Below are 27,679 nucleotides of genomic sequence, written 5' to 3' on the forward strand. Positions count from 1 at the left end.
GATAATATTTTAAACGCCAAAGGAATCATTTGAGGGAGCCTGCCTGATCTCCTGCATAAGACAGGAAAGTTCAATTCAGTTAAGGGAATAAGAAATAGCACAAGGAAATACAGTGCAAAAACTGTGCTTGCTTTTAGTCTTCTTTTTTACCTGATAACCTCCTAGAGTTATTGTGATTGATACATCTAGAGGCTTGTTGGTGATGCCTGCAACAGATTTGATTAAAGACATGAAGAGCAGTGGGAACCAGACAATACAAATCAGCAAGACGATAATCATGCCACCCATTCCATACTTCACAACTTTCTTTTTCTTCTGGCCTCTCGGCTGAGGATATCTCTGCAAAAGCAAACAGCAACATGGTAATGTCTCTTCTATCAAAGGTATACTTGGTATGATCTGATGGGTGCATACATAATGATCTTAAGGCTTCCCATTTTCTACAGTAATTTGATACCCATTGTCAGGCCCATTATTTTGAGATTTTTAGCCAAACCTGCACAGACACTGAATTTCTGGTGACGACAGAGAAAAATGCCAAATGAACTCATGTCAAATGTGCGTCTGGTGTAAAAAATATGGTAAACCTATGTGGGTTTGATTCTTCACAACCATAAAGAAGGGAAAAATTGGGTAGGGTAATTTGAATTTTTTGTCTGCAGAAGCATAAGCATGAACTTAAAGGAACCAAACATAAAATAATACCAGTAACAGGGATACAAACATTTGTTCAAAAAACTGATACTGGGAGTGACCCACTTTCTTCTATTTGTCCTTCCAAAAAGTTTTATCTTAAAGCTCCTTAAGGCAGAATTCCTCTCACAGAGCTTGAAATGCTGCCAACTGGGGAAGAAAACCCAAATTTGTTTGCCAGTAACTGACATGCACAACCAGAAGGATTGTCTGATATTGCACTACCTCCACATGCATTTCACATCTCACATAGATTATTTCTAAGAGATGTTCACGGGCTTGATTCAACCTGTTTCCAGCGAATTCCACACTAACTGCATTTGAATATGGTTTAAAGTTTTGTTGCTGTTCCTTAAGTCTTCACACTACTGATGTAACACCCTTCCCTTTCTCAGCTTTTGAGACTAAAAGTGAATTTGTTTTTATCCTTCTCTTTCCAAAGCAGACCACATGGCACATCTGTTCTGCCTTGTCCATGATTTCTGCCCTCTGTTATTTGCCTTATGACTGAATACTTTAATAGCTTTAGTATCCTGTAAAAATGCCTTACCATCACTGTCATTTTTTTTTTTGTGTATTCTGTTACAGGATGTAACTCCACAGAGTACTTCAGGATCCTGTCTTTCAAACATTGCATACTGCATGTGCAAAATAAAGATGCATTGTATTGCACTGCACCTCAAGCACACGCCAGGAACCTAGCTTTCAGGAAATTGTTCTTGCTTTACAACATGAAACCCTAGGAGAATATTAAATTTGTAATACAATGCTATATTTAAAACAAATTAGTTACTTTTCAAAAGCAGTGTATCAAGTCATTTGTCTTGCACTACACAATACTGTTTTCATTAAAATATCATATCAAGATCACCAGGGGTATATTACTTGTCTGTATGAAATTAGTACAGGTACCTTTAATGATGTTATAGAACAGCTCAGAGAGCCTCTAGCAGTCAAAGTACTTCAGCATACCACTCAATGTGAGAGAGAGACAACCGAAGTACTTTGAACAACACTTATAAAGTCATGGATAGTTATTTCTATGCTACATGGCATTGGCACATACATGCTTGCTTAGACACAGAAATCTTCCCACGTCACATCCATGCTACATATAATGATCCTGCTGTAGTGTAAAAAAATGCCGTGAGATGGACAGTCAAAGTAGAATTGCATTATTATTGCTGCCACTCTTGAAGCCTCTGATGGCACTCCGTTCACGGCAGAAATGAAAGTCATGCAGAAAAGACCAATATATCAGATTTATGTGCACTTCAGCTCTGAGTTAATCTAAGTGTCATACTTGGAAAGTAATTGCCATTAAGACACAGGATTATAATAAAAGTAGAAATACATCACTAACACTTAAAAACACAACCGTTTCACTGCAGATGTACAATTTCTGACTGGTTGGGTCACTCTTAAAAGAATGCTTAATTTCTTTTTCAAATTGGCAAAATAAGGGAGCATATGGTTGCAATCTTTATAGCAGTTATAAGGAATCCAGAATTTGCAAGTTTTATTTGAACTGAAGCTTAAATGATTTAAAGAGACTAAAATTTTAGTCAGACAAATGGTGGGTTTAACTGGCCTGCAGTTCAGCTCTGAATGTGCAAGCACTCTCCCGAGATAAAGGGGCCAGCTGAGTTCCCTCTGCAGCTAAATGAACCAGGTGAACCTGGAACCTAAGACTGTGGAGGCACAAGCTCTTTTCTTCAACTGACCGTACTCATCAGCTACAGTTTCCCTGCAACTGCAAGTTACTCATTTAGTTGTTACCGACAAAGTGAGCCTGTATGAACACCAGGACTTTCAACCCTGGCCTCGAAACTCAGGGAGGCAATTAAGCTAGGAGACGAATGCTTGTGGAGTTCATGTTAATGGTGGAAAAATCACTAGGCACAAAAGAGAAGCCATTTGAAACTTCACTTGCAGTGGCTGCCAACTAACGCAAAGTACCCAACAGTCTGAATATTTCTGAACATAAACACCAGGTGTATCTTCTAACAAACTGTCCTTATGGTGGATTACCCAGTTATTTAGGGACTCATGATTATTTCTCTTCATTTCTGCATGGGGGAGAGGAGGACTGGATCACTCATATGTGGCTTCCTTACTTTTTCTGACTCTCGCCAACACTTCAGGATGAATATATGAGCATAGATATCTTCAACACAGATCCAGCTGGAAAGACTGAGTGTGGTATCAGTCCAAACCCAGTCCATTACTGCTCTCAGTTCAGTTAAAAATGGAACCAGGCGGAACCTGAAGGGAGACCACAGCAGATAACTCATCAGAAATGCAAGGACCACGTTAAATGAGCACAGTAAGTGTATGTAAGACAGAAGGGAGAATTAAGTCAATGTTAAAAGACAGTTTAATGGGAGATGTTGTAAACATGATTGCAATCATACCCTGAGACTGCACAACTAGTACTGATGTTTTGGGGATAGTTCCTTTTGCCATAGCTCACGTTCCTCTAGACTTCCTTGTCAGGCCAAGGATGATTGCATCATTATGCCCAGTAACTCAGATTGAGCCAGTGATGGAATAGTACAAAGGAGACTTTCTTGTATCCCTACGTTTCTCTGCCCTGGGAGTGGAGTTGAGAAACATACTTTCAGTAGGATGGTGGGAATTTGATTTATACCTCCTTACACCAAGTGGCACACAGCTTCATCACAGAAGTAGGCAGTCCCAGGCTACATATGGGATTGGGAGTTATGACTCAGGATTAAGCAGCAGCAAAAGATGGGCTAACAGGAAACCAACATGTTTATAGCAACTTTTCAAAGTGCATCATTCTAGTCCCACGCTTTTCTGCTTGGCCAGGTCACAAACACTACTTCATGTGAAGAAAGCTTTCTTCTGTAACTTTTACTACTGGAATGCAACAAGCCCATACATAAAATATTGGGAAAAGGCTGAAATTATTCCAGCTTTTCTGTGACATATGTATATGCTTTGAACTGACTTAATCACAACATCATGGTAACAGCACAAATGAAGGGTGTGGTGTGCTTCTGTATCATCACCTTTCACTCTAAGGTAACACCATGCCTATTACTTGCACTAATACTCCTAACTTCTGAAGAGTTTCAGCACTTCTCAAAAGATACACAAAGGAAACTTTTTTTTTGATACATAGCTCTTATTTCTCACATCTATTGTCTTTCACTTTATTCTTCTCACCTGCTAAGGTACGGCCTGAAGACCTGCTCCAAAGATCTCTTTGGGATTTTATGCCTTACTACTTTTTAGAACCACAGAGCAAATGACATCACCTGTTTTTTAGCGCAATGTGTAGCCCCCATCTCTGTTCACAGAGGTGATCTCTTAGAAGTGTTAAAATGCCTCTTCCATAGAGGCGTGAAAGGCTGACTGGTATGTCAGGCTTCTGGATTCAGAGTGGGAGACTGATTTTTCTGAAATTTGCATTCCTGAAAGTGTGGATTTTTTTTTGTGGACAACAGGGGACATACGGCATATAAGAGTGTGCTGTGCAAAATTTACAGTCTCATTTCCAGCAGCCTGTGATGAGAAGTCATGATTAACCCCAGCATCTCATGAGAACAGATCCTTTTTTTTTTCACAAAAGAAAGGAGAAGGGCATCAGGTTTTGACTTACCCTTGAAATAAGAACAGGTTGACATAGTTATAACTTTTTGTGAGGAAATTGCCAAGAACCCGAGTTGGATATCCGCAGCGTATCTGATATGCTGATAAGCCAAAATAAACACATTTCACAAAATACCAGAGCTGGGCAACTGTGTTCTGGCTAAATTTCCTGTAATGGAAACGACAGATAAAGGAAAATGATGAGCTTTGTATCTGTGTGTGACCAAATTAGCTTGAAATGTTTTGTGTTCCTGGCAGCTTCCCTTTCCTGAGATCCTCTGAAAAGTCCTTGGTTTCTGACCCCACCGCAAAGTATAAAACAGTATTTGAAAGATACTGGGTGAGAAAGTCTAAAACCAACATCTGTTGTCACCTCAAGTTCACAGGGGCAACACTGGGAAAAGAGTGAGGGCTCTGGGGCAGTGACCTCTCCCTCTAGATGCTAGAGGTGCCTCGCTGCTGAACACAAGTCAGCCTGCCCTCAGCCCTGACGACGGTACATCCCTCTGTGTGTTGTGGGCAGACACTGCTTCTCTTGACTTTTCAGAGGGCTGACAACTGGACTGAGTGCTGGCAGCTTTAATGGCTTTTTGTGTTCACAAGGGCACCTCCAAGATCATGAACTCATTCAGGAATTTAATTGGAGTGACCTCTGAAAGCCAACTTTTTCCCCTGCTTGAATCACGTCTAACTACACCAAATTGTTCAGGGACCTGTCCAGCTGAGGTCTGAATATCTCTGAAGATGAAGATCCCACAACCTGTCTGGAAAACCTACTCCAGCGTTTGACTACCATTATGATGAAAAGATTTTTCATCATATCAACTGCAATTTCCCCTTTTCCAACTAATGGTTGGTTGTCCTACCTGAAAAGAGCTTCCCTTCTTCTCAATGCCCTCTTAACAGGTACCCTGCTCTCTCAACCTCTCCTCACACGTCACGTGCTTCATCTCCCTGACTATTTTGGTGAATGTGTGCCACTTCTGATTGCGGTTCAATATCAAGGTGAAACTACAGGAGATGCCTCATGATAGGCAGAATTTGTAAGCCAGAAATGATCCAGTATTTTCAATTATATCCTGCAAAACCATTTTCATCAAGAAATTTGCAAGAACTTGTAAGTATCAGCCTGACTTAGAATGAATGCAGGAGGTTTCAGATGCACATTTGAAATTAAGAAATTGATATAAATTTCATAAAAGCACATGAAAAATCAAAATTATTTTATTGCCTTTCACATTACCAAATCAAGACTTAAATTTCATATTGATTCTCAATGCATAGTAGATAGGTGATCCACTTGAAAATGTTTTTTTTTTTCAAGTTAGGGCACAATTGCTACTGCACTGAGGAAAAAGAAAACATTTTTGAGAGGAAATGAGATCTTTCAGTCTTTCTCTACATTATGCACCTATTTTGCTTTTTTCCCGTGTAAGTTAACTTGACTGTTAACGAAGTGTAATGTGCCCAGGTGACACACTCAATTTCCCTGTATAGTCACTGGAGTGAAGTAAACACTTCAAGGCAATTTAAAGTAAGTAAGAGGTGAGCTACACCTCTCTAGTGCAGACTGAGGTGATAACTGCCTTGAGCCATGCAATGAGAAATGTTAGATTTGGGGGTGAACCTGACAGTCCATGTTATAAAAGGTTTCACGCAGCAGGTGACCACCTTCACATCACCTCGAGTCACGTGGCAGGAGCAGCGGAGGAGGACTTCTTCACTTCAGAAGAGACACAGGTTTTAGACATTCCTCAGTCTAATGGGATTTAAGTCCACAGTGCACACATTCCAGGAAAGTGCTAAATTATAACTTACTCTGAGAGAGACATTTTCTAATCACTCTTCTAAACTAGCATGCAGCAGTCTTGGGAGTAGGGAACTGAATCAGAGTCCAGCACTGTCTCAGGTGAGGGCTCTAATCAGTCAATTACAGACCAGTTCTCTTTCACCTGCTTGCAATTTGGCCTAAGTTGAGAATATTTTTTGTACATACTCATATAATTAATTCTTCCTCAAACTTATGTTGGCCACAGTTATAGCTACAGAAAGGCACTCCAATGTTCTGCTTAGAAATATGACCAAGAAGGGACCTGCTCATGATTCCAAAGCTTAGCTATAACCATCTCAAATACAAACAACTTGGTAGAGCATAAATATCAACTCGTACTGTCTGATTATAAGGGTTATACCTTTCTGTCACTCCAGGCAAGATAAAGAACATCCAGAAATGTATCCCAAAAACAAGGATGACCTGGAAGATGACCTTTCCCATGACAGTCTTCTTGAGGTACAGTGCTCGATCTACCACCATGGTACCAAACTGAATGAGCACCATCACCAAAAATGCTTCCGGGACCTGGTCCTCTGATAATGAAGAGGTAATATCTGCTGCCGCAGAGTGTTTCTGAAAAGGAAAGTATAACAGAGTGGTCGGGGAAGGAGGACATTCACAACATTTAGCATCTACAGCATGTAAATCCCGTTGAGAGTTTACAGATAGATGCCTCTGTGACATACCCCAAAAGCCCAAAATCCAAACACAATGATGATGAAGTCCACTGTATCTGCGAGGAACATCAGCACATACACATCAGTCACTGCACTGTAGTCTGGATGAATAAGATTGTAGAAAAACTGTCTGATGGGCACATACACCTGGAGAGTCCTAAAACGAAATAGACCACAATGTGATTTTACAAATCTGTAACTTCCACTGAAGGAAAGAATGGCTGGGTGCAATATGATTAATGTTTCTAAAATTAACTGAGATATACTTTGCCAGCCTTCATAGGGCCTCACAGACACCAGTTCCTTGTTCTGATTGCTCCTAAACTATTGTACTAGCATTTGTTCAGTAGAAATAAACATAGCCAACTAAGTTCACATAGGATATTTAGCGTCTTTATCAGGCAGATGCTCTTTTTAACAATGGCTGCTTTGTCTCATGTTCAGCAGTTGGGACTTACAGTGAGAGCTTCTGCACACAGTGAACTATATACGTACTCATTCATTCTCTGGAATTAACAGAAGCAGTAACCTTCTCTCTTTAAATGCTGTTTTACTCTCTTATTGTTTGGAACCTCCCCCTAGACCCATACAACTTTTCACATTGCTCACTTTTTAATTGTAAACGCCTTGGCTTTGATCATCTGTTCTCGAAACTTTTCCATAAGAAGCTCCTTTCTAGATTTTTGCTTGATGCTTAACACACTGCTTCCCTTCTGACTGCTGTTTCGTGTACTGGTACTTCCTGAAGGGAGAGAAAGAGAAGCTAATTCAAAATCAAGGTTTAGTCATATAAACTAGAAATTACTAAATCTTGAGACTTCCATCCCATATATGACTCCTACATTTGAAAGAAGCTTTGAAATTATTCTTGCACTTTTTTCCAATATGATAAAATCTTGAGTGCATCTTGTAAAGGTTTAATTGCTGGCAGTTCAAAACTTGATTAATAACTATAAAAAGAGAAGACCAGCAATAAAGGCAAGCGTTTGATTGATCTAACTCAGTAATTGCAACTGGTAATATATACACTCAGGCTAGAGTAAGCTCATCCTTTTTACAAGATGGGACAGGTAATCTGTTTCGATATACTTAATTAAAACTTTTTGTCACTTCCAGTATCACGACATGTAGATAGAAAAAATACATATGCTTTGCATTCCCTCTAGCTGGAGATTATGCTGAACGACAAATCCTGGATCCAGGCCACAGTGAGCATTCCTTTCCCAGCTTTTGGATCATGTTATTTTAAAAACACAGTGAATCACAAAGTAGGACTTTCCATTTGAACTTTAAGAAGGCTTGGATTTTGTTCGAACATGAAAATACTTTGGTCTATATTCTATTTCCTCACTGAGAAGAAGCAACGTTTAGTAGCCTCCGGAATCTCCACAGCAACTGGTACAAGGGCTCAGCAGGATGATCCTATGGGAAATGAACATTTGCTCTTCAAAATCCAATAATGTCATGGCATTTACCTCTCTTAGATCTGTGTGAAGAGAAGCTGGACCTGTGTGAAAGCTGTGATTCACTGCTAGAGCTCTTCCTCCTGATGGCAGTCTGCTGCTCAGGGAAGTGGACATGGATAGACTCCACTGATGCCGCAAGATTGACAGATTTCAAAGAGGCAGAAGAGTCTCTCCTGCCTCCCGTCAGAGAGAGCTCATCATCAGTATCCTCTTTATTACTGGAGCTGTCCCCTTTCTCATCTTCATCCCATAATCCATGGCACTAGTGGAAAAAGAAGAAGACAGCATTTGAGCCTTGTATTTCTGTCACAGTCCTTATCACAGGCATTGCTAAGCTCAGTCATGTGTTCACACAGAGGAAGACAAATTCATTGTGTAGGGATATCATAGAATTGTTTAGGTTGGAAAAGACCTTTAAGATTACCAAATCCAACCATAAGCCTGACACTTCCAAGCCCACCACTAAACCATGTCTCTAAGTGCTACCGGTACACATCTTTTAAATACCTCCAGGGATAGTGACTCAACCACTTCCCTGGGCAGCCTGTTCCAGTGCTTGACAATCCTTTCTATAAATAACGTTTTCCTAATATCCAAATGAGTGACTTTCCTACATCACATGAGTGACTAAAGAATTAAAACTAAAAATTAAACATAAAATAAGAAACTACATGAACTCAGATTACCTTTAAAATGGATCTGTGGAAGAACAAAGCAAGGAGCTGAACAAGATCATAGTGCACATAACCCTCTTTCTTCTCAATGCCAATAATATTGGGTGGATGGTAAGGTTTATCTTTTGTGTAATCCACATGTTTATTCCAAGGAAAGAAGCCAAACTGGAAGAAGTACTTGATGACTATGGTCACCTGTTCAGAAACACAACACACTTGGTGTGTTTTATTAGCATGGCAGATATAAGCGCCTTGTGACATTAAGAGGGGAGAAACTGGTCAGTTTTATGAGAAGGTAAACAAACATATTCATTGCTACAAAGGAACACATTTCCTCAGTAATAAAGTCAATCAACATTTACCAACAGATGATGCTCGGTGGTACCTGAGGTACTGCAAGCAGTGTATACATACAGTCTCTTGACTACCAATTATATAGCAGCTGCTTGCAAATGGTCTGCTCTTGTGGTAATTGTTTTAACTGCAAGGAAAGATATTGCTCTTTGCAATGAACAAATGACAAACAAGACCCTTTGATCCCACAGAAATCACTGAGGACTTGAGCAAATATTTATATTAATATGAAGGGTTAAAGCCCCCTGATCCTAGAGATCAAAAGCAGAAAAGAGACCATGCGAAGCTTGCAACTTAACTTTTCTATGCTAGATGTAGGGTTGCAAAAACAGCAGCATACCTCAGTGTAGACAATGGCTGTCATCCAGAAACGTTTGCTCGGCCGAGGAACAGAGAGCATGGCCCAAAGGAATATAAGAATGGGAAGTACAAGTGTTATCATGGAGGCAGAGACCATGTGGTTAAGGATGATTACAAAATAGCACACCATTTCTGACCGGGCCACCAGTGTATTGTATAGGGCATAAATAAGAAGCAAGACTCGAGGCTGACCAACATAGAACTTCTCTGACTCCTCCAGCTCATCATCATGAAACATCCTGTAATGAGCAGAATACCATAATGAATTGAAAACTCATTTCACAAGAGCTGCTTTTTAAATTGCTACTATTTTTCCTTTTGAAAAAGCATAAAATTCTGCTGCTGAGTTCAATGGGGGGGGGGAAAGATGGGCTTTGGTATTATAATCAAACAGCCTCATTCTATACTCAGAAAACAAGAATTTCAGGCAAAATAACTGTTCTGCTGTTTTTTTAATTTTACCCGGAGAGTCAGCCTGGCCCAAGATCTTCTACAAACACTTCTTTCCTACAGTTGCCCAACCAACATATCTCATGTAAATCACATCATGCTGATGTGGCCCTGTCTGGATTCGTATCTGATTTATCAATGCAGATGGGAATTTGGAGAAACTCCAGAGGTGCATCAGGAGACATATGTTATGAATAGTCCTATGACATAAGATTAGAACATAATAAATACCCTTGAGCATGTGTCCAATCTTCTTCCCTTTACCTAACTCAAAAAATATATGAAAGGCACTAAGAAATCATTATATGACTTTCACATACATTCACAATTCTCTTTGCTTTTCATAAAGAGTGTCCTGGCCTGAGAAGAGACCTCACTGAAAAGCAAGAATGACCATGGAAAACCAGAAGTAAAGACACTGTATCTATGAAGTCAGATCTACACAGCCCCTCTCTCTCCATATGCAGTCAGGCTGAAAGGCATTTATATGGCTTTTGATTTTGTCCTTGCATTCAGGGAAGTTCTGCCCTAGCTGAATCAGGCCACAAAGCAGCGGAAGAAGAGCAGCAGCACCATCCCAACCTTAATGCTAGTTGTGCCACCAAGCACAGCGTCTGAGGGGAAAAGACGGGAGTGGCCTATCCCTTATGAGAGTACTTAGCAAGGTGGTCTCTTTACACACCCCTCAGCTCCCACTGGCTTAAAGAAAAACTATACCAAAGGTCAGAGTTTCCCTTACAGTAATCCAAAATAATTAAAGGAAAAACATTTTCCCAGATAGCCCTGGAAGCAACTTATTGAAATCACAGCTGCCTGGAGAAGAGAAGCCCTCTCCACAAGGTATATTTAGAAAAGTCCTTGACCCTGTGACAATTGCAGCACAGAAATCCAATGCTAATTGGAACAATTAGCTGTGGTGTCTGGGGGAGAAAGCACAGATTCTTTCCACCATGAATTTGAATAACTTTAGAAATCTGTAATTAGAACAACTGCACAGGAAATGAGCTTCTTCCCTTAAATCAAACTTAGCCCAAGGTCTCTGTCAGAAACTGTAGGCTAGTTATGAGGGAAAAAAACCCCAAAGTAATGACAAAACTTCACAGACTGGGACCAAAAAATTTTCCCTGCCAAAGGTCCTTACTTGTTCAGAAGCAGCTCACTAGCCGTTAGCTCGTGCGTCAATGGAGGGAGAATCGTATCATTAAGTTTGTCCGTCCGACTGTTGTCTGGGCTCACCATCATGAGGCTCTTACCAGCTGAGTCATCTGGGGAGCCAAAGGGAAGGTGTTCAAAGCTGACAGCTTTACTATAGGAAGGTGGGGCTTCTGCATTGCTATCCACAGTGGAGTACAGTGGCACATCAGTATCAGGAGTATATGCAGCTCCTTCCGAACCCAGGCTATAATCTTCCATATCTTCTTCCTCTGGCCTTGATGAAGAATCAACTCCTTCCTCTTCATGCTCCCCTTCTACTTCCTCAATGGTTTCTGTTGTCCCCTGACGAGAATAGAGCATGGTGACCTGTGTAGGTTCACTGTTGGGGATGGACGAAGAGAGAGTTGAGGCTCCCCACCAAGTAAAGTTTGCTAATTGTACCTTTATGTAGACAGTTGGGCAACCACATTCCATTCTCAGGCCTTCAAAGTTCATATAATCTGGTAGAAAATACATTATCATGATCTCCTTTTACAGAGATGGACCATCCAGGTCCATCTGCCCTGTAAACGATGTGCCAGTGAACTCACAGTGATTCACTATCTTTTCACACCAGCAAATGGCAAATTAATATAATCATCAAGAGAAACTACGATTTTCTGAAAGTAGTTCAAACACTTCCTAATTGAAATCAAGACTTCTTATTACATCTATTTAAAGCACGCTCCATGGTGAATAATAGGCAGCCATGAAGTTCCTTCTAAACACGGTGCTTTTAAAAACAACCATATGGATGCTGTATGCAGCTGGAATGTGAGCAGAACACACACATCAACTCTGATTCCAAATAAAAGAAGAAGTAAATTGCTAACATGGAGAAAAAGAATCTGGATTGCAAAACTGTTTCAGTAACAGAGTATCTTGCTTACCTTTAGATTGCCCTATATTCTTCAAAGCAGTCTTCATTTTTACCTTACCTGCCTGCTTTTCTTCCATAGGTACCTATTTTCTTTTTCAACTGTTCTTATTCAATCTATTCAGTTCTATGCTTGTTCAACGTGTTTATTCTTGGCTTCGCGTGTCCATATTAACTTTCTGTCTTAATGCTCTGTGCTCTGCAATAGTATCATCCTATGTAAATTCACGCAGCTTGATGACTCCAAATGGGAATCTGGATACCGTGATTTTAAAAATATTTTCTTGGCTTTACTTTCACCCTTTTCATCCCTCGCAAGTATTTTTTCACCTCTCCCCTCAACACCACTCTTCCTTTTTTTAGTCTCCAGTCCTTTTCCATAGGTTAGACAATAGGCATCAACTGAGTGTCTTCTGTTGGCTGCATGTTCTTGTATCTTAGAGACAAAATCAGATTTCACATAGCACCTATGAAATGAATGTTTTTGCCTAAAGTAAATTTTTTTTTAAAGAAAATTAGCACTGGCAAAGCCAGTTGGCACTACCAACTCCTGCCAAAATTAAAAATTGAGTGGCACCTCTTTTTCTTTTACACTGTTTCCAATTGTATTTTGGTTATGTTAGATGACTTTATTTCGAGCAGATTTTTAAGTAGGATGTGTAACACTATTATTAGGATGCGTGTTTTAAGGATTCATGGTTGCACTCATGCTGGTTAAAATGAACAAAATCATAAAATCACATAATCTCAAAACTGATTGAGACCAAAAATTTGTAAAACACTTTAAACACTGAAAAGGAATGATCTAATATGCCATAAAATTTCATATTTATAGTATTTATAATACTAGCCGAAATGCTACTTTCCAATGTCATATAAACCCCTGTTTTTTATCTGCTACAAAGTGAGTGAAAGACTCTGAACAGTTTCTCTCACACTGGGTATTGATATTATTCACTATCTTTTCATAGCTATTTTCCCTTTCTTAATTCCAACATCTCACAGACTGCAAATCAATGGTAAAGTAATCAAAACATATTTAGCAATCTTTCCTATATGGGGAAAACTAAAAACCGAAAGAGCAGGGCTAATGGTTGCCTATCTTAGTTTCTAAAATTAGACAGAATCTAAGTCTGTATTTAGGATAATTGATTAGCTAAGAAACTTCACTTCCAGCTTCCAATTTTAATAAGGACAACCATCAGCTCGGTAACTCTGAAAATCTGACTCTTTTTAGCTGAATAAACAAAGACTTTAGCCTGGTTTAAGACAGCCAGAATAATGTAATGGAGTAGCTTTTAAAAATACATGAATTAAGGATGAAAAGCAAAACAAAACTAACCAGACTAAGAAGTGAGCAAATGAGCCCTAGATTATGACCCTGACTTTGAACCTCAGGATTGTGCCACAACACAGAAGGAAGAAATGCTTCCATTAACCATGCAAACCACTCCGTACACCACATATCTGCAAATGCAAATTTATGTACACTGCGGTAAGTATAATGGTATGGGTAAATGAGTGAACAAAGCATGCATGAGTTAAGCACCTTGACACTATACTGCCACTGTCAGCTGATGAGGAGGACATATCCATGCTCTGCATTTTACGAAGCCTAGGTCGAGCGCGCTCACTTGTTTTAGGAACAGTGTCTGGTCCATCTAAATCATCAAGGGTTGACTGCCTTGAGAACAGCATGGTTGCTTCAGTGTAGCAGCTAGCAGCGCAAACAGTTATAAAGACAGTGTTAAATACAAATGATATTACTATACACATAGTTCAGTAAACAAATATGCTTGCCATGCAGCAAAACACTGACACAGAGAAAAAAGATTCGGAGCAAAGATAAGGATTTGTTTAGAGTCATGATGTAAACATATTTCTCTGCACAGATGGCTCACAGTCGTATTCATATAGAGGCAACAGAAGGCTAACAACCGTCTATTTGCTATTCAAAGATATATGAAACCAACATAGTGCTCAACATGCTTTCCAGGGGCACCAACTTACATATGTGAGGAGTTTTTATTTTGTTTCCCCCTGAAATTTCTGAATTCCTCAAAAATGTTTTGGGAAGTGACCTCCTCTTCTACAAAGTCTATTTTATTAATGATATCTTGCACAGAACTTTTTTACACAGGTACAAGCCAATTTCCTGAAAGAGCCCTTAAAACTGAATAAGCTCATATTCCACAAATAGAAAAATAGCTGTCAGACATTGGCTAATACTCTTTCCGAACCAAAGAGCCAAATCGGATATGTTACTTTGTCAGCAGATGCATGCCAAATATAACCTGCTCTGCATGGGATGGCTTTTATTTTGATATTTAGTAGTAAGCCGTGATGATTCTTTCCAGAAGATTTCATTTATTTAAATCACAGCTTAAAAACTATTTCAAAACCGGTAACATGTACATCTTGAAAGGAAGAATAGATATAATAAACCCTTATCTCCTTTCACTTATCAAATACAACAGGACACCAGAGACACACACCACACATTGAACATTTATGTATTACTAGAGAAAAGAAGAAATGGATGGATTATGAGAAAGAAAGTATATAATTAAACTCAAGCATATAACATAGCAACAGGAAAAAAGCAAATACATTAATGACATATACTAGGTAAAAGAATTTCTCCTGTAAAAATCTTTGAAAAACACAGATGTCTATGAAATAAGTCGAGGAACCTGGTGTTTTAAACCATGCAGTGACATGCCTGAGTCTCTCAGATAGAATGAGAAAAGAAAAGGTCCAAAAAATGCAGGGTTTACATTCTACTTTTATTCTTTTGAGTCCCATCTGTGTTACACCTGAGCTGTGGCAGCACGGGATTTGCCTCCTTGGCAATCATTACGTTTGCCCAAAGGCAAATAGAATTGGAAAAGAGGTAAGAAGGGAACTGCAATGGCTTTTTCCGTGCTACTTTGGTCTTGCTAGTTGGAAATAAGTAGAAAAATCTGCTGTTGTGAAGTGACAGCTTGCAATTGTTATCTTTAGGAAAATTGAGAGGAAAACAGCAAAGTATGCGGACTGAAGAAGCAGTTATTCTTAGGCCTACATTCAGTGATGGTCTTCTTTGACAGAATGGGCAGAGGCTAAAAGAATAGGCAGAGGTCTCTGAATAGAAGAAAAGTATCACCAAGATATCACAGGTATTGTGAAACACGTCCCGTAAAAACAGTATTAATGGAAGGGGCACCTCTGTCCTGCTAGTTCATTTGGCCAAGACCCCTTAAAAGCCACTTCATTTCTTCTGTGTGCGTGCAAAAACACGCAAGCATCCTCCAGACAAAACCTGGAGGGCTGTCTGCATGATGCAGGGTTTTGATGAGGCAGCAAATGCTACTTTCTACCCCAAACAGGAGAGCCACCCTGGAGGCCCGATTTGGCAACATGGATATCAGTCAGAACTCCATGTAATTAACTCCAGGGGATTATGAGGGAGGAGGTTTCCCTTTGCACATACACCTAGGGAGTACAGCCAGGTGGTTGTACTATCAGTGAGTTTTTGGTGCTAAAATATAGGGAGATGTCAGCAACAAGACAACTTATTTTTGCAAATTACCTTTCTGTTTGTGTGCTACAGCATTATCCACAATATTTTACATCTCAAGGACTGACTTTACTCTTTTCAAAAGCAACACCTTTCACTAAGTTGTTGAAGTATTTTAAATGCAGAAATAGTTCAAAGGGAACCTTCCAAGGACCTCGAGCAGAGCAGCTGTTGAAATCAAAGTAGCCCTTGCCTGTTCATATATTTTCAGTGGAGGAAACATATGCCACCTGCCCTCCAAAATATGTAAGTTTTGACCTGGGTCCCAGAAAAATCAAAGGAAAAACATGTATTAATCTCAATAGATAGAAACATTTGCCCAAATGGAGTACCCACAATAGTTTGGTTTAAAACTGTTTTAAATGAAGGATGACTCATCAGAAGAATTATCTATTAGGCAGCTGCTCTGTATCCATGAATGTCAGGAGATGCGTATGAGATGACACCTGTAGCACAGTTTGCATATTCTTTATGTACTTTTTTAGGAACACGCATCTGAACAAGGAGGAAATGAGTACAGCAATAAAGTGGAGAGATTTACACTTGGCAAGCTGATGTTGACTCAGTCATTGACTATCACATAAATTTAATCCAAGCATATCTTCCTAAGTGACTTTTCGAATTTGTGTCCTTGGAGACCTTGAAAAGCATTAGCTTCTTGAAATCATTCAAGGACTAGGTATTTTAAATTGAACATTCATTAAAAGCCCTGAGTTCAGGCATTATATAAAAAGTTGGTTGTGTATCCATTTCAAATGGGAATATATATAGCAGAGATGTTTTTATCCTTGGTGAGCAAAAATTTCTTACTTTATGACTTCCTTTTTGTTAACCAAACTTACCCTTCCCAGAAAGTTTATTAGTTTAAGGAGTAACTTACATTTTTTTTCTGGTTTATTCTGCCTGTGAGCTAATTACTGGGCATTATGTCTATGAACTACTACACTCCCCACATCTGCATGCAAAGATCCTAAACATTTCCTGTCATTCACGCTTCTAAACCAGACCCAGATTCAGTCCCAAACTTGGACTCTCCTTTCATCCTTTCTCCTGCCACTCAAGGCAAACTGCAGTACTCCCTGTCTCAAAAGCTACTCCCCCATCTGGTGAGGGAAGAACAGATGGAAAGTGGGGTCTGTAAACACCCCAACTGCACTTCTTTGTTCACTCCTACAGGGGGGTCAGGGGCTCTTACCTGCACCTCCTATGAAAGTCAACAAACAGGTGCAGTTGGCTACTGAATATATTATTTGTGATGGACAAAAAGTAAACCAAACTGAACTGGATACAAAACAAAATTTGATATCGTGAAATCTGACTTAGGATCTTCATGTGGCTGCTATGTCATAATCATAGGCCAAGTGCTATGAAGGTAGCTAACTGGTTTTAGCAAGTTCTGAAACACGTTACTGACTTTCACAAGTTGTTTAACCTGACAAGCAGTTCATCAGTCAAATGGAAACAAACAGTGATGAATGCTCTACAATGCTAGTTCCTGATCCCTTCTGGTGGTGCTCCTCAAAGAGGCTGTTAAGGATGAACATCAGCCTCTTCTCCTCTTGGCCCATATGAACTTTGCACTCTGCCATAAGGACACATAAGAGTATTTATACATAATGATAAAACAAACAATTACATCATGAATACCTCTTTACACCTCTAGCTACTGTATAGAACAGTGACTGACAATAAATGACAGCCCTACTAAAAGAGAAAATCCCACAAAGGGATTTTCCAGTCTGGAAAACACTTTTTAGAGCTTTATCTAGGGTAAGCACAACATCCCTGGATAAAACTTACAAGGGTCAGCCCCGAACTTCACAAGAAAAGGACGATTCCTGCAACTGATCAGGAGAGCTGTTCTCTCTGGAAATCCATTGTCCAGAGCACTGAGCAGATGCCTGCAGTAATTCCTGCCCTGACCACTGAGGAATATGTATTATTGTAATGGAATATCTTCCACATTTCTGCAGCCCTGTCTGACTTCTAGATATGTCCATCTTACTCATGGACCTAATGTCTGCTAAAGGGCAAATAAAGAAGAACAACCAGAAACCTGGTTAGGAACCCTCTGCCTCTTCTCAGAAGTTTTCCATTGCAATCCTAGATCCATGATCACGGGGATGCTTTAGATTTAATGAGTTGCTTTTACATTTACTGGAAATCCTTACTTTGAAATGTAAAATGTCCCCTTCTCTTGTTTGAGCAATTAAAAAAAATAACTCAATAAACTCACATTTAAGTTTAAAACATTTCACATTTCTAAAAAAGCCGATAAGCACTTCTGATATCAGGAAGAGACATGCAAGGGTGTCCCAATAAACAAAAGGCATTATCTTTCAATCAACAGACTCAGTTTTGCTTCCTCTAATTACAGGTCATTATTATTATAGCAGATGTGCACTCTTTGTAAATACTCTCAGTGCCAAGAATATTTGACTGTTCATTACCAGAATGAGATAAGAGAAATCAATCCTAATACTGCCTTCACTATTCCTTTGTTGATAGTTGCTGTGACATCTTCTGAGGAAACGGAGACGACAGTAACACATGTGAAAGATTTAGCCTTTTCTGTTGCGAAGCAGCTCCACAGAATTACTGATTTCTAAGTTTCAAAAGAGATTTTGTGTAAGTATGCTCAAAGTAGGGTGACAAATGGGTGATTATTCTAAAAAAAGAGACATAACTGAAGCTCAACACTGCATAGCATCTTATAGGAGAGGCAGAATTTACACATAAAAATTACAAGATTTGTCTTTCTTTTTCATAGTTCATTCTGGAATTGGCTTCCCTTTGCTTCAAGTTAAAGTTCTTGCTAACATGGTTGTATAATAATGATAACTTCTTCTGTCTATAATAAACAGTGTGACCAAGATCTATTTAATGAAAGCAGGACTGATATTATTATTCTTTCTTTGAGCGAGACTGAACTTTTTGGAGTTAATTTCTGCCCTGCAGATATTTAAGTGGCTCCAAGTGAGCTGGTAATAGAATTTGGCTTTACGTTTTTTCTCACGTCATCTGAATCCTGTAAAACTTTGAGACAAAACACAAAGGTGTTGCTTAGTTGGGTAGCTAGCCACGGAGAAAGATTTGCTTGGATTTGGTTTTTTTTTTTACTAGAGTGAACCTCTCAAAGGCCAGTGCTTACCCTGGGGAGCAATTTGTGGATATTTTGTTGAAGCTCAGTACTCGCAAGCACTCTCTTACACTTGCTTTTCAATAACACCAGAAAGAAAGACAAGCCCTCATTATTTCCAGCCTGCCAACGTGTACCCATATGTAATTAGTAAGAGCTAAGCATAATTTATTGTCCATAGAAGCTACTGAGTCTGTTGGAAATATCAAAAAAAATATGATACTGCCACACTTCAGAGAAGGAGACAGCAGAATGCAATGGATTATGAAACAGCTGGATTTCCAAAGCCCTCCCATCTTCCCCTCACGTTGGAGAAATTCTGCAGTCTCTTAAAAGGCAAGAACACCAGGGACACAGGCTGCTTCTGTAAAGGAAGGAAGTGAATGTGTGTGCCTCAGTGTGCATGGAGCAGCAGGAGCATGCAGTAGTTTTGGCAAGGGACTTGACAGCATCTGCCTTCAGAAAAGAATGAGGAAGGTGTTTTTCCTGAACTGAGATGCGTATTCGATCCATAAACCGCGTAGCTCTGCTGGACTGTAACCACAGCAGTTAAGAAATCAGGCTCTCCAGATTATCTCTTCCCTGTATGCAGGAGAAAGGGATTTTGTTCTCTCAAATCCAGAATCTCTCCCAATGCAAAGTCTTTTTTGATTTGTGGGCAACAGATAATGATTTATTTTTGAAAATATTCATAATAAATAATCATCCTCCAAACTCCACACCTGAATTCCTAACACAGTATCCCATAAGCATCCTCAGCAGTGCCCTATTTTCCATTACTTTTTACAAGATCAGGATCCCTGCCAACAACTCCTAATTCTAGAGGAAACAGGCAACAGCAAGGTAGACATACAGTAGTAAGGAGTTGGGCCAATAACTGCGTGCACCACTATAAATAAATAGTAACATCTAGCAGAGTTTTCACTATTAAAATGGAATGGATAAATCAAAAAGAGTATTCAACATTGATTAGGAAGTTCATCAGTAATTAGACATTATCTAAAATTATACCTACTGCCTCTATATTTCACAAAATAAAATTAGATCAATACCTTGAAATACTGTCACGAGAAGCTGCTGAATCTAAACTATCCATTCTTTCAGATGCTTGCAAACCAGAAGCTTGACCAGGATTTTTATCAATTGAGTCCAATCCTGACTCCTTAGAAAGCTTCATCATGTGGTTCTGGTAATACATATGGATGCTCTCTCGTGTTGGAACGTTTCCCTGTGGAAGAGAGTAGAGGTAGAGGTACATGGCAGGAGAAAGGTCTATTCTTAGAGGAACTGGTTTCTTTTGCCATTTGGCAAGTAACAGACTAAGGATTGTGCAAATAGCTTTCTAATAAATAACAGTCTCTCACAGGTAGTGCCTTTGCAGAGTGCAATTGGGCTTCTGACTTAAATCACCATTGCACAAAGTGCTGTGCTTTCAAGCAAAACTGGAGCAATGCAAGCGGTTTCAGGCTGTATATAGCCAACAAAGCCCTCCTGAGTGGACTGCTGATCATTCAGGTGTGGGCTGCAACCATGACTCAACCCGTACTCCAGCAGCTATTGAGATATCTCTTTTAGATAGCTTCACTGACAATCATACATCTTATTAGTGGTCAGTAGCACATTTTTTTTGCTAAAAAAGAAACAGGTCATGTACAAACTGATTTTCATTACTGTCTCAAAATAAGAATTTGTTAATGAACTATGGGTACAGTTGGAATACACTGAAGATCTTTACCCTCTCTTTGTGACTTAAAGATCAAGTAAGTTCATGAAGGATAGTTTTATTAACTGTCAGACCAGATCTGGGCAAAGAATCAAGACTTTCTGGCTATGATATTGCAATTAGAATTCTAAAGGCCTGTCATAAGAATAAAACTGGGAATTTCATAGCCTATTCTTAGGCAGAAACATATCCAATTCTTTTCACTAGCACTTGCATCGAGTTCAGAAGATATGCTGAGAGAAGATTGTTATTCTTGAACAGTTATTTTTCTGACTTATAATGAAGCCTTCTGCAAGGACTTTTTCCAGCTAAAATAATAAAAGTACTCTAACATAGTGCCCATATGTCCTCTACTAATATTATTAGTTACTAGTATTTTAGATATGGTCCTCTACACTTGTTCCAAACCTAAAATTTTCAAAATCTTAAGAACAAAACCAGAAACTCAGGTCGTAAATTAGGCTGGTTTGTATACAAGCTGTGTTGCTTCTACAGTAATAAATGTTTGTTCCATTATGATGTCCAGCCTCTGAAATTACAGCACATGCAATATTCTAGCTCAACTGCCGGCCTGGGATAAAGAACAAGGGCTGTGACAGCAAAAGTGTTCCATAACTGATGGAAGACTCAATTTCAAGCTCTTCTGTAGCTGGAAGAGAGACCAAGGGAACTTTATATATCAGGTTTACTGTCACCAACCCCATATCACATTAAGAAACATGTCAACATGATAGTTGCAGCAAGACCCTCCTTTCTTGGGCAGCAATAACATGGATGGGGTTGCTACAGAGATTTGGTAATGCTATAAAGGAATTGATGATGTTGATGTTCATGGGTACCAATATTTCACAGAAGAAATAAAGATCCTAGAAAAAAAGCCTAAAGTTCAAAGCTATTGACTGGGGGATGTTCTTTGATGGGCCCCCAGTACCAGAAAATTTGGGATTGAAGCAGGATATACCAACTTGTACAAAGACATATGGGCTCTGTTGTAATCAAAGGAGCACTAGGCTGCTGGCAATAAGAAATTCAAATGGATAAATTCATAAATAGATCTATTGGGCACAAAGGATAGGAAAAGCTCAATAAAGTTAAGGTGAGAATTAGCAAAGAATGTTCAAAATAAGGTCCCAAATAAGTAATGGACATAAAAAGGCTGCTAGTCTGGCTTCTGCATAAATGTTAAAACTTTAAAACCTCAAGGGTGCTGAAAAAGAATCATGTGATTCTCAATAAGGATGCTGAAATAGCAGGGACTTGTGAGACTTTGGGCAAAAAGGAGTATCACTAAAATGCTGTACTACCACAGTACGCATTATATAGGAAGGATAGCATAGAAGATAGCTTAAGAAAGATGTCGTATGCGTCAAAAAGCATGAAGTCTAACTAATTAAGTAAATCCACTGTGCCAGGATTACCACAGGCGCTCTGTGGGTGGACTTGAACAAATTAATATTGAAAAAGTATAGTATGAAGACTCAATTTTTGACCATCAAACCAGGAGTGCACTAGTGCCCGTTAAATATTAAGGAGGTACCATCGGAATAAGAATGTACAATGACTCAGGTTAACTTTCAAATGTAACCATGCAGAATAGGTAAACGCCATGAAAGAACACGCATGAACACACACCCCTCCAAGACACCAGAATGGAAGATACCAGGAGGAAGAAACGAGAAGACATCCTTCAAGAAGCGAAGGTCATGAGCAAAAACAAACTAAAATGAACTTTCTAGAGTTAAATGTAAAACTTCAGCAAATTAGGCCAGAAAATATGCTGAAGAATAACTTGCTAAAAAGAAAATAATCTGATAGCAATTACATTTTCAAGAATATAAGAATCAGCTGCCAGAAAATCAGGGTATCAAAAGGTGCTCAAGACATAAAGAGGTATAACAGAGTAGTGGCAACAGGACAAAAAAAGACAGAACTTTTTGCGTCCCTCTGACGCAGAAGAAGTCACTGACAGTCCCAATGGAATAGCTTAAATCCCATAGAAGGATTGGAGTGATTATTTTATAAAAGACAACTAAGCTGAACGCTGAGTAGAAGGTGGTCACCCAAGAGCTCCACAGGGACCAACAGATGAAACAGTGCCAGAGGAAGAAAAGGTCACACCAATCCTTAAACGTGGCTTCAGGAATGACCCTGAGTGACCCTTGTAAGAAATTAAGTGGTCATGAAATAAAGCAGACTATATCTATCTCTTGTATTTATCCTCCATTAAAAGATCAGAGACAAAGGGCACAAACAAATGTTTTTTCTTTAGAAAGGAAGATGGTCATTGACTGGTCCCCCCAAGGAGTATTACTGTCCAACATATTCAGAAATAAACAGTGCAAGCAGGAAACCAGTGATGTGATAAAGTTTGCAGATGAAAAAAACTATGTATCTGGGCTATTCAAGTGTAAAGTTGACTAACTCACTACTGAAGAACTTGATAGAACTGAGTGACTTGGTAAAAAATGGCAAGAAATGCAATGGGGAAATTAACCGAAACTGCATACAGATAGAGACAGGCTTCATGTCAGCTTTTGTCAGCCTTAACGATTCTGAATTCACAGTGTATAGTCCCCTGAAACAGGCAGCGAACACTGAAATTCAAAGGAGCTCAACTGTTACATTTTACTAGGAAAGCAAAAGAAAACACATCATACTCCCGTATAAACCTATGGCTCACCCACACCTTGAAAATAGCGTGCAGTTCCAGTCATCAGGTCTTAATAAGGCCATATTAAAACTGGAAATGGTATGAAGAAGGACAAAAAAGATGATTAGAAGCACTGGATGGATTCCATTTGAAAAGAAGCTAAAAAGAAAGAGACTTTTTATCTTGAAGAGAATGACTGAGAAATTGCCATGAAGATGTATACAATCAGGAATAGTAGAGGAAAATGCAATACATCTCTGATTTACAGGAGAACCCAAAAAATCAGGAAGCAGGTTTAAAATGAACAAGAGAAAGTATATTTAAACACTTCATATGGAATGACACTACAGAACTCCATATTTTAGGAACTTCTGGAAGCCAACATTTAAGAATGGGTTAAAATGTCACCAGCCAAACTCCAAGAATACTGGTTGATACTATTAAACATAATGGACCAGATGGAATTTCTGGTTTGGGATGCCCTAAACCAATCATTGCCATAAGCTGGGACATATTCCAAAGAAAGACTTACTCTGAATATGCCAGATTTCTTCTAGTCTGTTTTGGGGATTTATCGAATTATTATTATTGTTATTATTATTATCCTCTTACTATTGGACACTTTGGTGACAATAACAGTCACTAAATGCTAACACTGAGCAGCACTCTCTTTGTGCTCAGGGCCTCCCAGCTAGATGGGGTACAGATTCCCTCTGAATAGGAAAATTTGCTTCTTTGAACTCCAGGGGTCGTAGGCAGCCTGCTTATTATGCCAAAAGATGTCAACAGTGACTGGGCTGTACAGGCATTTATTAACGTCAATAATAATAATGTGCTGTTGACCTTTCTAATCTATTAATTTCTGAGTCAGTCTGCAGCTTTTAACAAAAACTACAAAGAACTAAAAATGAGGCTTCTATGCCAGGTTTCCAGAAACAGCTGGGGAGCTAGTGACATATGCAAAACCAACTGTGTTTAAAGTGGGAACTTTATCCGATTTCAAGCTATCTATTTGCACTTTGAAGATCCAAATAATCTAGTTACACTATTAACATTGTTCTTTGATAATAATGGATTTTGCTAATATGTAATCAGTTTGTTGAGGACCACATAGCTTCATTGGGAGTGAAGAAAATCATGCCTGTATATTGCCAGCCACTTCCAAGGCAAGTTGGTCTACAAAAAGACTGAAGTATGCAGACGGAGGTAGTTTTTGAGCTGTTTAAATTCCCATGCCTTCTCCTCTCTACTTGACTCTACCCTGTCCCCTCAAACTACACTTTATCACAGGAGTGTTTCAGCCAAATCGTTATTATCAACCTCTCAAAGAATTACTTTTCCAAGAATTTGTTTTGTGTTCAGATAATATACCAAGTAATTTATCATTTATGTACTTATAAACCAGCAAACAGTAAAGGAGTCCAGACCTATTTTTCAAATGCAGGCATAAGTGAGATTTATATAATTTTTCTCCTTAATGTAGTGATCCGAAAAGACAACCTTTCATTTTTCAGTGAGCAGGAAATGGCATTAGCAGACAAAAAAAAATACCAAAGACGTTACCTTCTTAATCTCCCTGGTCAGCATACAACGCTCAATTCTTAGCACAGTGGAGATATCAATGTGTTCTCTTGAAATGGAATTAAGCCATGCTGTAAAACTGTCAAGTGTTGCCAGGAAAAGGACCCAAGTGAACTTCAAGATATTAAATATCCTCTTGATGATGTTATCTAAAGGAAAGGAAAAGCAATAGAAAGTTAATGAATGCAAATATCTTCCATTGTATTTCTGTTTGGAGTTAGATTAATTTTTCGTTTATTGTCTAATAACATTAATAATAAACCAGGCTGCAAGACCCTGTCATAGAAAGGAATCTCTTAAGATGGCTGGAGGCCTTTTGGCTGTCTGGGCCATTCATTTTCATGCCTGTATGTCTAGGCTTACCACCAGGAGTCCCTTTTCCACCCTTTAACTCCCTGGTCCTATAATTGCTAGTCATGAAAACAATCCTTGATTTTAGAGAGATGCTGTATGCACAGGTCTGCAAAATGAAAGCCACAGATTTCGGTACCTCTCGAGAGCTATTCAACACTCCCTGCTCCCTTGATCTCAACAGCTGCTCAGTCAGCACGTTGAGCTAAACCCCTTACCTGTCTATTTACTTGTGCCCATATCTCTCTACACACTCTGCCTTCTGTGCTTGAATCTTGCTTAGTTGAGTTTGGAGTCTAATCTGCCTAAGAGGTCTTTGAATCTCGCAGTTTTCCAACCACCTAAACTTACCTCTCTGTATTTACTGTTCCCAAAGTCTCTCTTTTTAAAAAAAAAAAACAGGCTGCACTGTTTCATCAGTGACCTCAGACCAACCAGCCCCACTAGTCCAAATCACATAAATAACTTATATTATCTATATGCACCATTTTTCCAAAACAGTACGCTTTCCCATGAGCAGGACTTACGGATTTATACCCACAATAGTAGCTTTATTTTGCTCAAAACAGCTGTTTCAAGGTAATTTCTTATTTCAGTAGTTCCTTTAGCATTAGCAATTCAAAAACTCTCACCCAAAAAGCAGCACTTTCCATTTATTTTTCTTCCACTCACACACACTACAGTTTTTACATACTTTTGTACAAATACTAAACATTCTCTTTCCAACTAGACAGTTCCAGAGCCAGTTGTCCCTGCTAGATTGCAAATCCCAGAACACTAAAAAGACCGATTTTAGAGTAACCACTCTAAGAACTAACTCTAACTCCACCAACGATTGCAAGGACAAAATGTTTGAAGTAGATGCTGAGGAGCCAACCCATGCACTACAGCAGGATACTTTCAACAGCCTCACTTCTTAGCTGTACCACAAGATGGCAAGCAAAACTTTGTGGAGTGTATATTCACTCCTTCAAAGAATGCAAAGGTGAAGCTATAATGAAGCAAAAGATTTCTGATGCATGTATTTCTGAGTGTGCAGCCAGGGTTATATGTGTATATGTGTGGAGAGGATCTAAGGAAAAATCCCATCAGTGGTACATTCCTATGAAGCAGATGCTGAAATGGCATTATGTATCATTTACCTGAGCAATGCCATGGAATTGGTCTGGCATCTCTGAATGTAAGAGCATCTACCCCCCTTTACTTGCTCATATAATAATTTCAATAATATTTTGCCCCCTTTTAAGGCTTTTTCTATGTCATTGGAGAAATTTTACGATTTACCTGCTTAAATTTAATTTTATTCACTCATATTTCAAAGTGCAGGTCTTGAAGTTAAGGTAATCTTGCTATCGGAAATGAAATATAAGGCTTTATTAATATAAGTCTTATAAGGTTAAGGTTAAGCCTTAAAAGAAATACCAGGTTTCTACTTTAAGGAGCATTAATTTCCTTGAATTCCTGGCTTAATATTATGAAGAGGTAAAAAGAAAACATAGCACTCATACGCAAAAAATATACACCGTATAAATGTTCTTTTTTAACCCACACTCTTCTTTTCTAATACAGAATTCCTGTTACTGACTTCAGGAGAATCATAGCCCTCAGGTTAAAATTATCTATATTATTGACCACCACTGGTATGCCATAGTCTCATCACAGTGCTTTGCCAAGCACTTCTAACCTGAAAGATAATTTTTCTCTCTGGAATGGAGTTGATTCAGTATACATTTTTAATGATGCTGTAGCTCTTCTGGCAGCTTTGGTGTTCTCCGAAACTTTATAAAGATAATCTTTAGGTGATCAATTGCATCTAAACATCAAAAAAGGAAAGATTTATTTTTCTGCAGAAACTGTTATTCTAAATTAAAGGGAAGGCTTCTCTCTGCCTGAGAGTGCTAGACAGGATTTGGTCTAAGGTTAATAATGTTACTAATGCTTCATTAACATTTACCATCGAATTTTTCCAACCATCCTCTTTAGAAAAATTTACATAGGAATGGTCAATCTCAACTGAAATAGTAAACGCCTTAAATTGACTCTGTCCAATATAAATTAATTACAAGCCTCCTTCCCTTTCCCTAACTCCTTGGTAGCACCAACCATATTTCCCTGGAGATTCAGGGCTTTGACATAGGTTAACAGCATCAGCAGAAAGTAACAAATAAAAAAGCCCAACACAAAAACCCTATAGCAATGCAACTCATTTATTTGACACCACTGCTCTTGTGAGAAAGAAAAGACACTTCCCACATCCTTGTAACAACACCTCCTACCCTGTGGCTCTCTGAGGGATACAATTCTAACTGTAACCGAGGGAACCAATTTTAAACAGAGAAGGAAAGCAGTTTTTGAAGACAAAGTCTCACTCAAAGTAAGTCACAATACAAACTTACTTAAGAGGAGTAAGTTTTCTGCTTTCTTCTTTTATTTCAGTTAAAAACAAAGACCCAAGCTCAGATTTATGATCTACTACACT

The 27,679-nt window shown here is 38.9% G+C and overlaps 1 protein-coding gene across 3 annotated transcripts in view; it reads right to left on the reverse strand.

Annotated features, from left to right (window-relative positions):
- Positions 1-27,679, reverse strand: part of PIEZO2 (piezo type mechanosensitive ion channel component 2) — a 305,264-nt gene that overhangs the window by 13,392 nt on the left and 264,193 nt on the right. For all 3 annotated transcript variants that reach the window (XM_054059990.1, XM_054059989.1, XM_054059988.1), the window contains 12 exons: positions 24,832-24,998; positions 19,948-20,123; positions 11,268-11,660; positions 9,657-9,915; positions 8,975-9,157; positions 8,298-8,550; positions 7,432-7,564; positions 6,832-6,979; positions 6,504-6,718; positions 4,322-4,480; positions 2,811-2,958; positions 151-339 (listed from right to left, as the gene is read on the reverse strand). In XM_054059990.1, the coding sequence (XP_053915965.1) occupies positions 151-339; positions 2,811-2,958; positions 4,322-4,480; positions 6,504-6,718; positions 6,832-6,979; positions 7,432-7,564; positions 8,298-8,550; positions 8,975-9,157; positions 9,657-9,915; positions 11,268-11,660; positions 19,948-20,123; positions 24,832-24,998 (2,423 nt within the window). The remainder of the gene's footprint in view (positions 1-150; positions 340-2,810; positions 2,959-4,321; positions 4,481-6,503; positions 6,719-6,831; positions 6,980-7,431; positions 7,565-8,297; positions 8,551-8,974; positions 9,158-9,656; positions 9,916-11,267; positions 11,661-19,947; positions 20,124-24,831; positions 24,999-27,679) is intronic.

Source organism: Cuculus canorus, chromosome 2, assembly GCF_017976375.1.
Source record: "Cuculus canorus isolate bCucCan1 chromosome 2, bCucCan1.pri, whole genome shotgun sequence".
NCBI classification, from domain to species: Eukaryota; Metazoa; Chordata; class Aves; order Cuculiformes; family Cuculidae; genus Cuculus; species Cuculus canorus.